The 16,281-nt window shown below is 45.1% G+C and overlaps 2 protein-coding genes and 1 non-coding gene across 9 annotated transcripts in view; all 3 read right to left on the bottom strand.

Moving 5' to 3' along the window:
- Nucleotides 1-5,097: 5,097 nt before the first annotated feature.
- Nucleotides 5,098-7,116, bottom strand: tomm20a (translocase of outer mitochondrial membrane 20). The gene is made up of 5 exons (XM_034609106.1): nucleotides 6,903-7,116; nucleotides 6,559-6,605; nucleotides 6,375-6,456; nucleotides 5,619-5,761; nucleotides 5,098-5,146 (listed from the first exon to the last, which is right to left on the bottom strand). Exons 1-5 carry the CDS (start codon nucleotides 7,021-7,023, stop codon nucleotides 5,102-5,104), a joined length of 438 nt encoding a protein of 145 aa, XP_034464997.1. The 5' UTR covers nucleotides 7,024-7,116; the 3' UTR covers nucleotides 5,098-5,101.
- Nucleotides 5,443-5,577, bottom strand: LOC117776102. The gene has a single exon (XR_004616400.1). It is a non-coding gene; the product is annotated as a small nucleolar RNA SNORA14 (small nucleolar RNA).
- A 1,407-nt stretch (nucleotides 7,117-8,523) lies between the features above and the next one.
- arid4b (AT-rich interaction domain 4B) overlaps nucleotides 8,524-16,281 on the bottom strand; it is a 42,790-nt gene continuing 35,032 nt past the window's right edge. The window contains exons 17-24 of one of the 7 annotated variants that reach the window (XM_034607949.1): nucleotides 15,702-15,884; nucleotides 14,655-14,739; nucleotides 14,438-14,573; nucleotides 13,015-14,262; nucleotides 12,765-12,884; nucleotides 12,348-12,572; nucleotides 12,009-12,155; nucleotides 8,524-10,791 (exon numbers count right to left, since the gene is read on the bottom strand). In XM_034607949.1, coding sequence (XP_034463840.1) covers nucleotides 10,646-10,791; nucleotides 12,009-12,155; nucleotides 12,348-12,572; nucleotides 12,765-12,884; nucleotides 13,015-14,262; nucleotides 14,438-14,573; nucleotides 14,655-14,739; nucleotides 15,702-15,884 — 2,290 coding nt within the window. In that variant the 3' untranslated portion in view covers nucleotides 8,524-10,645. Of the gene's footprint in view, nucleotides 10,792-12,008; nucleotides 12,156-12,347; nucleotides 12,573-12,764; nucleotides 12,885-13,014; nucleotides 14,263-14,374; nucleotides 14,574-14,654; nucleotides 14,740-15,701; nucleotides 15,885-16,281 lie in introns of all 7 variants that reach the window. The other 6 variants (XM_034607948.1, XM_034607947.1, XM_034607946.1 and 3 more) reach the window with 6 other exon arrangements.

The raw sequence follows: 16,281 nt of genomic DNA on the forward strand, positions 1-16,281 counted from the left end.
CAGGGCAGAGGGACATAACACCAGTGTACAACACCCCTCACCCCACCGCCTCGCCTGCACAGACACATACATTGCACACGCAAGCTGAAACCCTTCCTTCCACCACCGCCGCCTGCCCCACCTGCTCGCTCTCTTTCCCACTCTGCGGGCTGCAAATACAGTGCAGGGGCCGGCTGGGGCTGCGTCAATGGGAAACTCTGCTGTGAGGCCCCGGCCCTCCCATTAATCCCCTCTGACATGCCTCCCGAGGGCAGGGATTTGCTACAAGTCAATGCAGGAGACCTAGAGTATGCAAAACAAGCCTGTCTGACTCTCTCATGAGTTTTCAAAGCCACTGCACTGCACTGGCCATGAGACAGGAAGACAGATCACAGGGCGGGAGGGAGAGAGAGAGAGAGAGAGGGAAAATAACTGCACTCAGTCTGCTCGGTTAACCCGTTCCTAACCCTCCTGTTCCCTCTCCTCGTTCCACTCCTAACCCACATTGCAGAAGATAACGTTGATGACAGACGACAGGATGAGAACTAAAGCTGAGTGATGCTTTTTTTCTCTTTTTTTCCCCTCCCATGCATTCCGAATGCTATTAACCTCTTTGCTCCCCAGACGGGCTCGTGACAGACCATAATATGAAGAAAAAAAACCACCCAACGTAAACAGGAATTTGCAGGTCATGTGATGCACTCACTTCCCTGCAGGCGGGAGGAGTGGCGCTATTGAATTTCAGGCCCTAATCACAGATCTAGCGATGAGGAGATAGGTGCAGGCTGGAGGCGCGGTGGGTGGGGGGTGCAGGATGACATTAGAGAGAGAGGCCGTCAGGGTGGTTGGGTGCTCACACACACAAACACAAACACACACGCAGGGAATGTAAACAACAGGGCTGTGTAGCCTAGCAACAGGCCAGGCGACACATGGCGGGGAAGGAGGAGGAAGCCTGCGTGGAGGAAGGGCAGAAGCACAAGTTCAATTACCGACGAGGAGAGCGGCGGGGAAAATGGAAAAACAGATGACAGCGAAGGCATTGCCCCGCAGAGGAGGAGAAATCCACCAGGATGTGTAGCCTGCTTTAGATTCACGTGATTGGCTCCCCTCCCGCATCCCGCATCCCCCTCCCCCCCTCCCCCTCTCTCTTTCCTTTTTTCCCCCATCCATCCTCAGACCCTTTGAGATGGAAAAATGGGTCATCTGTGTGGAAGTTAATACTCCGAGCACGTACAGTGCTGCTTTATTTTTAGGACGTGCCTCGGAAAAATTGTTCCTCTCCTCCTCCTCCTCCTCCTCTCCCCTCACTGGTGAATGACACAGAGAAGGCTGCCGGGTAATTAATATACACTGTGTTGCTGCTGTGCACACAAGTGGCAGTGCAGTCTTTATTAAAGCTGCTGGCACAGGCCTCTTTGGACAACGTCTCGTGTCTCTGGCCTCTCCGTGACAACACGCAGACGGAGACAGCAGCAGATAGCCGCACTATCTGCGCATCACCGTGAGGCGTCGGGAGGAAGTGTTCCAAAAAGCGAGGCCGCGGGAGGAGTCCAGGCCTCCGTGGACGCCCCCACCTCCTGACCGTCAGGGATCAGTAAAGACCACGGGGCGGCACACGCCTCTGCGAGTTCCGCTGCTCGGCGGTAACGCTCCGAGGACCTCGAACGCAGAGAGTCGGCCGCTTTGCAGCGCTACGTGGAGCTGCCATAGCAACCGCATACAACCGAGTTATTTCTGGCCGCCTTTAAACTCCCAAACACAGCTGCTCATACATAACCAGACATCTCCACCGTTCACATATCCAATCTGTGTGCGCGTGTGTGTGTGTACGGTACACACACACACGCACACATCCAATGCCACTAAATGGAACAACACAGTACGGATAATTGCTGCTGTGCTGTTTGCAGTAACGAGTCGTGAGGCTCAACTGATGATCATACTCCCAATCCAACCTTTCTACATACAACCAGAATCACCGCTCTGGTCCGAGCCGGTTAGAGCCTCTCTGCATTTTCACCCAGGGATTTTAATGCGAACAGGTTATTTCCTTCACCTGTAATGAATGAACAGGCTGCATCTGTCATCACGAGCACATTAGAACAAAACAAGGATTACAAAGTGAAAATCACTCCTCCAGAGCACATGGTCTCTGTGCTGCAGGCTCAGCCATTGTTATTGCTGTCAACCGGAGCTGCTGTGCTCCCTGCTCTCTCCATTCACTTGTCCAAAGTCTGCCTGGAGCCACAGTGCCCCCTACTGCACGAGAGACGGGAGTCGCTTTCACCTCCCCGCTTCCTCAGATATGAGGAGCTGACTCATAATCCATTCATACAGACGGAAATGGAGCAGGGATGCAGTTACAAGAACGACGTTAAGTCAAAAGAAATAGAACAAATATAAAATCGACCACATCAATATTCCACTGAGGCCGAGGACACAGAGCAGGCTTTGTCCCCGATACAAACTACAGATCTGCTGTGTCATGCTCAAATCCAGAAAGTCAAGGGCTCGTGTCAAAGTCTGTTTCACTCGGTTTATTTTATGACGGCGTGCTTTCCGAGCGGGCTGCGCTGATCTGGTATCCTTCAGTGACCCCTCTCCTCAGTCTGCAGGGGACAGCCCGGCTGCACCGTGTTTATTTACAGGAGAAGCAGGCCGGCGGTTCACCGTGTGGAGGGGTCTGAACCTGTTCCTACCCCCCTGTGCCAGCAGCAGACCACAGCCTGACCTCCAACACAGTCTGTTATGTTTCTCCTCTGCCTCCCCAAAAGGACAGATTTAACAATGAGCCACTTCTTCTGCACACACACACACACACGCACGCACGCACACACTCTGGGCCAGACCGACCTCTTGACAGCTTCTCCCTTTCCGCCGAATGGCAAAAAGAGCAGGAGTGCTGAAGCAAAGGCTGCAGAGCGGGTGCATGAGTTCATGGAAAATGGAACAGTGTCTACCATTTAGTCTCCACTCGACATTTCTGGGCCGCCGTTCAATTTTCATTTTTCATTCCTAATGTAGAAAAACTATTTTTTCCCCCCCTCGCTCTCTTTTCCTGGCAACCTCGAGGCCCGGGCTGCTCTGGCTAGAGCCCTTAGAAAAACAGCTGCAGACTTGGAATAAAAATAATTACGGCTCTATTTGTCTTCCAAGAGACACACTTTCAAGCGGACCTACTCCCTTCCCCTACGAGCTGCTCCACTTTCACTCTCCAGCAAACACAATAAAACCATTCACAATAAAGACGTGTGTTTCTACAAGCTGGTTGGAAACAGCCACTCTCAGGATGGCGAGTCAGCTTTGTTCTGGCAGTGTCTGTATTTTATTAACCTGTGTCAAGGACTCATTAACGCTCGCTAGCACAGTTCTAAGTCTGAGATTAAATTGCCTTCCTCCATGGTGTTAAACATCTTTTTGCTTGTGGCATCATTTTCAAAAAAGTCCTGAGCAATGTTTTTTATCTTAGAATTAAACATTCCACACTTTCCATTCAGCAAAATGTCTCCATCTGCCCACAGTCCATATTTCAAAACTGTAAAGGCTCCACTTTTTCCTGTGCATTGCTACTGCCATCTGCTGGCAACAACACGAACTCAGAGCCGCAGAGTGTTTTCAGGTTTTATTGTCGGATTTTAAACACAAAGATATGTCCAGATATGAAAGACTATAAAAATAACATTTAACTGACATTGCATTGTACAGACAGTATTGCACAAATAAGTGTTTCTTTTAGTACACTCATTTTACATGTAGGGTGAATTCAGGTTTTCGGGGAAATATTTTGCGCATATTTTACCTTTCTGTAATCCTCAAGATGTTTTCCAAGCACACCAGCATAAAGAAAGGAAATACCATACTCAGAGGACACATGACACAGCATTTAGTGTTCTTTGCAACAAAAAAGTAAGTACCTGTATTTGATTATCTGGGACACTTGTATTAGGCTGTTACATAAAGCCGAAATCGCTTTGCTTTATGCAGGACAAGCTCAACATTTGCAATGTCTAAGCATTATGAAAAATAATAATTTAAAACCTATTCCAGGTGTGTCACATTAGATTATTCATTAATTCACCCTTCTATTTGGGTCACACAGGGAACAAAGTCCTTGCAGGTGAGAGACCACCATCATCAATCAGCACATCGTCTTCACGTTTCACGAGATGGCTGCCGACCACAGGACAGACACTTCTGTGCTTCTTGGATCAGCTCTGTCCCTGAGAGCTACTGATCATGTGCTAGATAGTTTAAACAGACAGGGACAGCCTGTATTTACCATTAACTCCTGACAACTGCAGATCATATGTTACATCTCCTTTATACTTCATGAAGTCTTTAAATGCCTATTTCCCCCATTTAGAGAACTTAAATGATTGTTTACCCAAAGCATGATGTCCCACATTATTATAAATATTATAATATATGATAAAGTGCGACAACTAAACAATGTTCATTTTCAATCACATTTTGTTGCTTGAATACATCACAAACATATTTTGATACCAATTAGGAACATTCTTATTTGTGACAGATTAATATCCTTCACATTAATCTTGTGTGAATCCTGTCATTGACCTTGTCATGCGCTTCCGATTGACATTTAACCCCGACCTTTTCTGTGACATCACCCCCAGAATTCATGTGATTTAGTCATATGATGTCCATGCTAACTCGGACTACACTTTGTTAGAACAGGAAATAAACAGACTGAAGCTGAGGTGTCCCAGATTACCAGAATTCAGCCTCTATCAACTGCACAGCAATCATTTATTTTCTTACTTTGTACGCAACATATCAGCAGCCGCCCCTTCAAAACACAAGTTTTAGGAAAATAAATAGAATCAAGACGAGGCTATAAAACATGAGACATGGAGGGAACAAGTTCAGAAAGATGGAATGTGATTAACATTTCCAGGAAACATAACCTTGACATAGTTCTCTAACCTTGCAGTGCTATGACAGAGGGGCTTTATCGTCATCTGAGGTCCAAAGATCAAACTAGGTCATAATGCTCTCACACAAAACTCACACACATCCGCAGTCACACATACCAAACAGTGAATGAATAACAGTGTCTGAAATCCCTTTACAGCATAATAATAGTATTTTTACACATTCACTCCACATCGTCTTCTGTTAAAGGCTGGGAGCTGATGATTCGCTGAAAGACAGAAGAAAAGTTCGCTTTTAGAGGCGGTGCCAAAAAAATGAAGGGTGACATTAACAGAACAGATAAACATGAATATGAAGCAGTTTTCAGACATTAACCCTGAGGAATTTTTGCATTTTGACAGAATTTTCCATACATTTCCAGATGTATTCTCACATGTTCCATACATTCCACTAAGGGGCCTGTTCAGTTCAGTGCATATCTGAAAGCAGCTCGTATGACATATGTAACATTGTTACACTCAAATATCAGATATAGCAACCAGATGTGATTTGTAATGTTATTATTTCTGTCTTAGAGGTGAAATAGCCAAGAGCTACTGACGCATGCTCTCAGCTTTGGATAATTCTAAAATTGATCTGGCATCCTATCTTGTCCCAGGAACCACAATATGACAACTGGGGGGTTTATTAAGGATGCTTTGCCACCTAGGCCCATTTTTAAAAATAGGACATATCCTCACCTGGCTGATGCTGGGCAGTTTGGTGAGCAGCATTTGGAAGACCGGAGGAGGCAGCGTCTGCTGAAGTACCTGGAGCAGCTGCTGAGGCTGACCACATACTGCAATCGCATTGGTCAGGTGGTCCACACCTCTCTCAAACTCACCTGGGTTGGAAACAGGTTTGGAAAACAATCTTTAAAAAACAGAAACGGGGGCTGGAGATGAGAAGAGCTGCAGGTCAGTTCCATGTTCTGACGCCAGCATCGGCTAAGCCAGGCGGGGCGTCTGTGAGTACACTAATCTATGTACCAATCTGGTGCCACGCCTTTAAAATATATTTGTTTCACCCAAATAAAACTGCAATTAAGAGCTAGCTAAAATATCAGCAATTTGAATATATTTCACACTAAAAAGTCCCAAAAGTAAAACGGCAAAGTGCAATAGTTCAGTTTTGAGAGTTGCAAGGAATGTAAGGGATACCTGGCAAAAAGGACTAAATTATTTCCACAATATATTAATTCATACGTAACACAATGACCTAATGTTTGACTGATTCACACACTTCCTGTAATAAATCATTAAAAAGTACAAATCTAGTCAAATGGGGGCCTGTGTCAGTTAAGGAGTCGTTTAAGTTGGAATCCCAGTGCAATAGGCCGCAGCCATTACTACAACACAGGGTTAGTAACACAACTGTTCAGCTGCTACACAGGAGCAAAGTATCGTGATCAGTATGAATGAAGCCTAGATGAAAATGTCTGGGGTCATGTGTATGACCTTGTGACAGCAGCTCCTCTCCGAGCTGGATCTCCTCCAGGAAGAACTTCTGAACAGCTTCTGCGTCCTTCAGGTCCGGAAGCTTCAAAGTCAACACGCACACGAGGTTAGAAATGCTCGGTAAGGAAACAATTAGAAACTCAACGTGACTTTAAATGAATGGTGTGAGGTGTTTTTTTTTTACCTGCGATAGTCCCGAGTTTGCTCCAGAAACATTATGCTTCCGTCTACCTGTGTGAAAAAAAGTGGTTTTACACGGTTTGCTGCAGAACTACACGACACGCATGGCTCAATGCTAAGCTAATGGCTAACACGTGCTACAGCCTCAGTTATGTCACAGGAGTAAATTAGTGTTCAAGTTAAAAATATCCAAGCTTCGACTATTTAAAATAAAACTTATATAGCATCGTTTTTCAATAAGTAATCCACTTGTGGCGTGTTTGTCACATGGAGCAGGAAGCTACCATGCTAACCCGGTGCTAGGCTGAGCTAACACTGCTTCCCCCCCCCGCCACCTCGGACACTTACGTTCCCGCAGCTTCTGCTTGAAGAGTGGGTCGCTCCGCCGCTTCCTGTCGAAATAAACGCAGTAGGCGACGAACAGGGCTCCGCACATCCCGGCGACGATCGTGCTCGTCTGGCCGCTCATCGTGTCTGAGGACCGCTGCTCACGGACTCGGCTCGCAGCAGTGGAGCAGCGCAGGCTAGTTTGCAGCTTGCCGACTGCGGAGGAAGTACGTAAGCAGTGACGTAAGACGTAACGTCGTCGTTAAAAAGCCACACGTATTTCTAAATGGAGGATCGAAGCTGTCAGAACTAAATAAAAGAACAAATTATTGGCTCGATAATATCTATATAAATAAACAAATGCAGAAATACATAAATAGTTTGGTTGCAGAAAAGGCTATTTTTGGATTTCTACATTTATTAGAATTATTTTAACAGTTTCTGTAGGAAACGTGTCACTGAATGTGTTTTATTGAATAAACAATCTAAGCAGTTGGAGCTATTCAGACGGATGGTGCCTCCCCACCAGGAGAATGGATGTTCAGAGACACTTTATTTCAAGCCTGGATTTGGGACCAGTCTGTTTGTCGGGGCCCCAGAAGCCCCATGTCAACTATGTGGTGACTGGATCAGGACACTGCTGATCACGTGGTCCTCTCTTGAAGATCTGTGAATCAGAATTCAGCTTTGAACACCACGAGTTATTAAGCTAATATTGTGCTTACACTGCGCATATTCCAATATGAGTTTGTTTATTTGACCAAATTACCCAAGAGGGTGAGGGGATCTATAGAGCCCCTGTAGTGCAGACTTGCCTAAGGCCATACTTTGAGGAAAATGAAAATGTTTTGAGTGTAAAATGGTCCATTGTGAGACTGCATTTCCCTATTGGATATCGGATATCCTCCTCTGGAGCCACATGAGTCACAGCAGACATTTAGGCTAAAAACATGGTGTAAATTACACTGTTTCTTGTCGATTTTGAAGCTCGGGGCTTCCAGACACTTGGATGACACCACAGGAGCAGTATGGAGGATTTTTATGTTTTGTTTTCACGTTTGAAGACGTGGCCCCAATTTACTTAAACTGTATTGAATTTGGCTGAAACTCTAAAAGTGCTTTGTGGACTCAAACACCTCACCAACCCCTCCATCAGCAGAGGGGTGATTTTTTTTTTCCCCCCTCTCCAGACTGCTCATCTTCTCCAGGTCAGCTGAGCAGAACCAGAATAATGCTTTTTTAAACATAACCATGCATAAAGCTCATTTTGTGGGTGAACTAGCCCTTCAATGTCATGTTTAATGACTGGGCGTTCATATTTATAAAATGCATCAGACCATGAGCTTCTCAGATGTTTTATATGTAGAAAATAACTACTTCCTATCACTTTACTGAAAATACATTTGCCAAATAAATGTAGTGGACACAATATTTTTCTGATGTAAAAAGTTGAAATTTAACAAATCACTATGATCCAACAACACTCTCAAATTGATAAGCATTGAATAATAAGTATAGAATATGGAATATTCAAGTAAAATAGAAATACCTAAAAAATATACTTAAGGTCAGTACTTGGAGGAAAAAAGTTAAGTGAAAGCAAACGTAAACTTACCCCACTGACGGCAGCAGACACACCGGGTACTTCACAAACTATGGCATTTATTTCAAACAGAGGCTTCTGCTTTGCTTACATTTTTACAATAAATTACACAATGACCATCATCAGATGAGCCTAATAAATACTATTGAGCATTTTTCAATAAGCTCCATTACTTTCTCTTTATCTATGATCCTGACCTTTTTTTTCTCCATATACAGCTTCATACAGCTTTAGCTTCAGGCCATGTACAGGTTGGAAAATAGTTCAGCCGCATTCGAAAACCACCATTCTCCTCTTACAAGCAACAAGCTCTTGGGAAAACAAAAACAGGAATATGAACTGAAGCAAAAACATGAAATAAAAAATGAAATAAGGAAAAGACTAGGACAACTCAAGATAGAGGCAGAACAGAAAATAAACTCAAATAAATTGGTTCCTAGAGAAAAATAGGACAAATGAGGAGAACAAACATGCTGTAACCCTCAGTATTTACACTCAAACTACAGTTAAAACCGTAAAACTGTCTGTACAGAAAAGTACATGTTATTAACAGTGCAAGATATTAAATAGCTTGACTCAAAACACTTCTCAATATACAAATGTATAACAAAAGCATACAATTACATACAAGTGCCAAACAAAACGCAACTTCAGTTTATCGTACAGTAGGGAGTCTATACAAAGGAAACACTGGAGATCTTCAGAAATGTACACACATACGTCACTTTATGATATAAATGCACATTTACAATATCTTTACCTTTTGATCTGGTCTTAGCACAGGAAACAGAGCCAAACGTTTTTGGTAGGGATGAGTATGAGAGGAAGCTGGCGTGTCCTTACTGATTATGGGTAAATGAGAATGAGATGGTGTTGCTTTATTTTATGAAGCTAAATGAGACTTGATTAAATAACTTCATGTGGCGCGAAAACACTGATTACGTGGAACTCAGCCTCATTCATGTGTCAGAGCTGAGTTCATGCTGTAAATAACTTCTCCTGCTGCGGCGGCTGCCTTCCACTGATGTGCACCATCACATCTTCAGTGAAGACGATGAGATAGGGGGTGATGAAAACATAATAAAAATAAAGCAGATGGGCTTTTCAAAGGCAAATGAACTGAAGTAATGTGACCACTGCATTCGCCAACTCCATCATTGCACATTTTTACTGCCAAACTTGTTGTACCCGAGCTGAATGATTAGATTTCAGGTGATCCATAGCAGGAGCTCTGCTTTTACAATTCTTCAAAATGACCATCACTGATAAAAACCATTGTTATCAGTCTCAGCCCTTCACTGCCGGCTCACTCATGTAGAAATCTTCAGTCTTTCATAAGGGACACATTATTCCAGTTTGACCCTCTGATTTGAGAAGAGGATCGGGGGGGGGGGGGTGGGGGGGGGGGGGGGTGCGCTGTCCTTTCTCAAAGTGCCCAGCAGAAAATAACAAAAAGGCACTACAGTATCATTCCTTATTCATCATATTCATCCACTGAGGCTGTCAGTGGACCTGTGATGGTCAGAAACCCTCTCTATCACCACCTGGTGTGACTCAGTGGGAACACTTACGGGACCACACCCCTGTACATGAGAAGACCATCGTCAACCGCTTGAGGTTTAAAGGCCTTGTAATGCGAGTGGACAGAGAAACTGGCAAAGTTTAATTTCAAAACGCCCATTATGCCAATGTAGCAGTGTTCCTCTGAATTCCCCAGAATAATAAAAACACGGCAGACGCAGGCTGTGCCATGCTGAGCCATGAGGACCGAGCACAAGGGGTCGTCACTGGAAATCATCCCTTACCAATACAACTTTTTCAAATGGAAAAAAAATTATTGCTTGCAAAAACAATTCTTAGAAATGTTCAATTAAAGAGAGCGCTAAAGACAATATTTTTGTTGTTGTTGTTGACAAATTTCATCCCCCCTACACAATCTTCATAAAAGTGCACTTAAGTGCCGATAGCTTGCCAAGGAAACAGTTGTCAATAGAAAATAGTGCTTGTTTCTTGTTTTTTTTTTGTCTCTGGTCTGGATTTTGTGCCCCAGTAGTTACAGTATGTAGGTTTAGTTGTCCGTCCTGTTGGAAGGGAATGGGGGCGGTGACCCCAGGGTGCTGGTTAAGTGCTTGGTGCGGTGGCTTGTTACAGGTTCGTCCTGTCACCTGCACTCCACTGATACCCCAGAGTTCTGAGAGGAGGAGGATGACACTGGAGGGTCAGCCAGTGTCAGCATGACCGCCGCAGTCAGCGAGCTGGAGGACGGGGAGGAGGAGGAGGAGGATGAAGAGGAAGCAGCCACCGTACCTGAAACAGAAACAGGAAAAAATGTGATGGTCAGAACTGAAGCACGTAGGCAGAGCTGCAGGTCTTCTTAAGTAGATTTTTATGGATCACTAAATTAAAATAGGTTGTATCATCTTGAAGAAGTTCTTACAAACAGATGAGTTGTTGCTTAATACTTGCACAGGGTAACTTTTAGCTTTAACTGTTCAATAGATCAGAGTCCCTGAGAGAATGAACATAGACTCAGTCTGTGTCATAATTCAGTCAAAACTAAGCAAACAGACTTAACGCTAAACGCTACAGAAATAGTTTTGTTCCACCTGCAATTGTTCACTTGAACGGGTTCTAGACAAATTTGCACTTTTGTCCCTATCCAGTTTTCTATTGATAGCAATGCATTTGAGCACTTTTTGTCATGGTTTTTGTGGTCTTGTCTTCTGTCTGTGTGTTTATAATTTTGTGCTGTTTTGGATGGATGCCTTCCCTTTTTATTGCTGCAAAACAAATCTACCTACGGTTACAACTAAAGTAACCTTAAAACATGAATTCAGGGGGATATCACCTTATCTATTGTTTACTTTATCTTAAAACTCTTTAAAAAAATGTTTTTCTTCAGTATCAGTTTAATCCAGTAAACAAGGCGGCACATTGCAAACAGTAAGAGTTTGAGGCTAATATATAGAAGCTAAAATACATAAGTAACAAATTCAGGCAAAACTGGTCATAAATTGTATCAACCAACTGACTTTAGGGGGACTGGAGTCAGTTTGCTGTAGTTTTAGTTAGTCTAGGGATATAAATGTTCTGTTAAAGCATTAAGGGAACAAGGTTTTAAAATACTACAGTGAGATAAATAAATAATTAAAAGCAGTGAGATATCTATTCATATTTATAATAAAAGACGAAAAGAGGAGAGACACCCGAACAATTTCAAATTGCAGGGGTGGGCATGAGGTTGGCAAGTGTCACAAAAATAACAACATACAGCAGATTATAAAACATTATATCAAACATGTTGTATGAAACAACTAAATAGCCTCAGCTAAATTAGCATAATCACATATGTGCCACTAGTCCTAAACTGCATTATTAGCATCCCTGAAAACACTATAACAAAATATTATACAACAGTACATAGTACATGTATTTATTTATTTATCACTTTGGATTTAGCTCTCAGTTACTATGAACTTAGGAAGTCCAGGGGGTAATCAGGGGAAAACAAAGTGTGCACTCACTTTCCCTTTCCTTCTTCTTCATGCGTTTTCGTCGTCGGTCGATAGAGGCCACCTCAGACTTGAGGGAGAGGTAGTGGTTCCTGATGTCCTGCAGTTTCTCCTGAAGAAATGAAATCCTCTCCAGACTGCTCATCTTCTCCAGGTCAGCTGAGCAGAACCAGAATAATGTTTTTTTTAAAGGATTTTACAGGACATAGACGCATTGTTGAAATAACCATGCATAAAATTCAACTTTAAAAATAGTTGCTACTTTATTAGACTGAAAAAAAGATCCTGATTTCGACTATTAAATGTAGCCTGATCAAAATATTGTTATTTCTGGTATTTTGTGACACTTACACATCTGGAAGCTCCACTTGTAGACACGCTGCGATCTCCCATGGTGGTCTCGGTGCTGGCCATGGTCGGCGTCACCCTGCTTGTGGTACTTATGGCTCGAGGGCGGAGATCGTCCGTGACACTTGGGTGAAGCGGCAGCCTTCACATCTGATGTGTTGATCTTAGAGGGAGTTGATTTGGCAGTGCCCTCAACCACAGACTGGTCCTCACTGTCACTGCTGTTGGCTGGAGGAGCGAAAACAGATGTGAGGAAAACAGAAAATGGACAATGATCCGACAAAATCTCATTTCCTTTCCTGCCTGAAATCTGTAATACGCTGTCAGTAAACAAGAGAATCTGAAACAGAAATTCTACAGCTGATAAAAGCACTGGCAGCATTGGAAAGCAGAAGGCTAGCCGTGTGCAGATCTCCTTACCTGTTTTCCTATTCTTTTTTGGAGGCACACCTAGGCTCTTGCGGTTTGGCTTGTGTTTCTTTGCGGCTCCGCCTGTCTGTGATTCTTTCTGCCGCTTCTGACTCGCAGACGCTGCAAAGAAAAACAGAGAAAACGGTGAGTGAACGGACAGACTGTGAAATGAGCTGTCAGCATGTATTTCTTTACTTTTCAATCCTGAAGAAAAAGAATGAATTCTGTCATTGAAAAATACACGAAATATCCCATTTACCGTTATGTGTACCTTTGGACTTCTGCTCGCTCTCCTGTTGGCTGCTGCTGCTCAGCTCGAGGCTGCAGCTGCTGCTGCTGTTGTTGTAGGAGAGGCTGACGTCGAACACCTTCGAGGGTGAACCCGTCCCTTCGTCCTGAGGGAGGTCTTGCAGCTCCCCGCCCAGACTCTCCACCTCCACCGTGCTGCTGTCCGTCTCACTGCGCCCGCCTGCCACCTCCTCCTGTATGGGTCCTGGGGGAAGAGCGTCAGCAACTGTCTCTGAAGGCAAGGCAGGGGGTATGGACGGCGGTGGGGAGGAAGGCTGCACTTGAACAGAGTCTTCCACAGTGCTGCCTCCTCCCGAGGGGGACTCAGGCGTTGTTGGCGGTGTGTTGAGTACAGAGTTACTGCCGCTGCTCGGAAACTCCTGGAGTTTGTCGTTCTCCATCTGCTCTTCTGAGACTTCGTCCTCGGGCCCAGCATCTTGGTCCAGACTCGGCTCCTCCAGGCACGAGGGTACAGGCGGGGGAGGAGAGTTGGCGGCCTCTGTGTCCGAGTCAGAGAACAACTCTTTGAGAGTTTTCTTCGGCCACTGTGCCTGGATGCTTGACCACACATCCTTTTGTCCTTTAGCACGGACAGCAGGCCTTTCCTCAGCATTCCCAGATGCTTTTGCCCTCTTTTCAGGAATCTCCCAGAACCCTGCTTGTCTATTTGATTTGGACTTCTCCTTCATCCCGTTGTATTTCTTAGAAGGGGAACCTTTGGTTTTTGGGCGGCCTCGTTGAGGTCCCTCAGCCGGGGCCTCGGCCATCGCTGCACCCTCAGAATCTGAGCTGCTGTTAGATGAGGGGCCCCTCTCCTCCCCGGGACCGGCCGCTCTCTCATCCATTTTCCTGGGAGAGCCTCCAGGTAACCAGTCGGCACTCCTGGTGTTCCTCGTCTTAGCTTTGGATTGGCCTTTCAGGGTCCTCTCAGCTGCACTGTCAGATTTCCTCTTCCTGGTGCTTGCCTCTCCCTCTGACTCAGGTTGACTTCTGCGCTTCCCGGAGTCTGTGCTCTCTGCATTGACTACATCCTGGCTCTTTCCTGAGACTGAAGCAGGTTTGGACCCTTCAGGAGTCGTCCCGCCCTCCCAACGCTCTGATGTTTGCGGCGACTCTAGTGGGGCCTTTTTGAGGCTGCCTCTGCAACCTGGGTGATCCTCTTCAAGATGCTCCGCCTCCTCATCTTCGTGCTCACTCTCGTCAGAGGACATCTCCGAGGCTGAGACAAACAAAACAGAGCACCACTTAGTTTTCAGTAGTACATCAACAGGCATAAGTAAACCTATTCAGAGTCAAACAGTCCTAATCTGCAGGCTATTGAGTGTTGCTACCTTGCAAGCCATTGAGGATAGAGGTAATTTCTATAGACTTGACTGCAGTCCCTTTGTCCTCACCCTCGTCCATCTTGGAAAAGACATCCTGACTCAGGCCACATTTGGAGCGCGGGACGCGGTTACCGTTGGGCGACGGGCCGAGGACTTCTCTGTCATTGATCCTCTCCAGCCTGTCTCGCTCCCTCTCGGATTTGTTCTGTCAGAATTGAAGACAGTCAGTGAGTCACGTCATAGCGTCAAGTTTAAGCTGAAAAGTAGCAACTCTCCAAACTCGTACCTTTATTTTTTTGCGGTGCTTTATTTTTGAAACATTCTTATTGGCGGGGCGCACAATCTTGTCAGCTTTGATCCATTCATCATATCTAAAAAAAAGTACAAAAGGAAAGGGAACAGATTCATAATTCTGATCTTTGACAGGAGCGTGAAATCTCTCACACCACCCACCACACAAACACCTCTACTGTCTGACCCCAACATGTTGCTGTGACAAACTAAGCCTGAACAGCACAGGGAGGAATCCCATGGTGTTAATGTGGGAAGAGGACAAACCTTTTCACGATGGAGAAAGAAACAATATTAACACCGACCACCACACAAATCATGTTCAACAAAGTTCCGACAGTACCAGGGGTGCTACTTGTGTCGTATGAGGGAGATGAACAGTTTCACAACATCACACACACACGACAGACACAATGCAGAGAAACATCCCACTGTTTCATAGAGTGCTAGAGGACCACACAACGACATTGAGACAATGGAATGCTGATTGCACTAGTTAACCTCTGTGTCATGGTACCCTAACACTCTACTTAACACTGCATTAACCCTGACCCGCTGGGGAGGGGGGAGAGGGTTGAGAGGTAGAGGTGAGTGTAGCAGCACTTTGGTTGGCCTTTCAGAGGATTCAGAGAAGGGTAGCTCACATTGGAATACCAATTCGTAAATTTAGTTGAATCAGAACCACTGGTTAAACTGGTGGAAGTTCAGTCTGTCTGTGGATTTAGTTACGAGACAGACAGCTGGGGGACAGACAGACAGGGGATTCAGTCAAAACTGAGTGAGGGAAGCTGAGGAGTGATCCACATCGACCCAAAACTCAATTCTGTTTCTGCCACTAGAGGGCCCAGTGTGCTCCATAATCAGAGTACTGACCATGGGACTGGATTAGATGAAGCAGAATTGTGAGGAAGGGATGCGTTACTGCTGCAGGGATACCCAGTGTAGCGGTGATCCCAAAGGTTAAGAGGTGTCTTTCTTTTGATCTTTCTTTCTTTAGGGTGAATATAGACGTTAGGTGATTTTTCCCCAGGTCCTGTCTTACCTGACGTTCCAGCCACAGTAGTGCACCAGGTAGAGCACCTCTCCCCCCTCCACGTCTGCCTCTTTCACAGTGGCCTCGTACGTCTTCAGATTGCGGCCTCGCCCATACCTCACCTGCACCTTCATCCCCGGGGGGTAACACTCAAACTCCTCCCCCTCCTCCCCCTCCTGACTGCTGTCATCCCTGCAAGAAAAACAGTTCAGCACTTCCTGGCCCTAGGCTTCCCCAGTGAACACCACAGAGCCCCACCCGCAGCCGCCCACCCGACTCACTGCCTGCTGCTGCTGCTTCTTCAAAAGCCTGTTCTCTATCATATTTGCTCCACCCTCGCCTGCCATGTCCCATTACAACACTAGGCCCTTATCTATAAACAAACATAAACTTTCCATTTTCTGTCCTGGTCCAGTATAACCTATAGCAAACTGCAGCATAAACAACTGAATCATTTACAGCAAGCCAGTCAAAGAACAGTACATGGAGAGTTTCAGCAAATAAAACATCATCTTTTCATGGCAAATATAAATCATCTTGTATGGGAAATGACTCTACTGTTAGACTATCTAACCCTACATCCACACAG

The sequence above is a fragment of the Hippoglossus hippoglossus genome, chromosome 15 (assembly GCF_009819705.1).
Source record: "Hippoglossus hippoglossus isolate fHipHip1 chromosome 15, fHipHip1.pri, whole genome shotgun sequence".
NCBI lineage: Eukaryota > Metazoa > Chordata > Actinopteri > Pleuronectiformes > Pleuronectidae > Hippoglossus > Hippoglossus hippoglossus.

Excerpts from the sequence above, each read along its gene's own strand:
- tomm20a (XM_034609106.1), bottom strand. The coding sequence starts at position 7,023 with ATGAGCGGCCAGACGAGCACGATCGTCGCCGGGATGTGCGGAGCCCTG. Across the intron at positions 6,457-6,558 it reads CAAACTCGGGACTATCGCAG|CTTCCGGACCTGAAGGACGC; the intron begins GTAAAAAAAAAA and ends TTGACTTTGAAG. Across the intron at positions 5,762-6,374 it reads AGAGGAGCTGCTGTCACAAG|GTGAGTTTGAGAGAGGTGTG; the intron begins GTCATACACATG and ends TTTCCAACCCAG.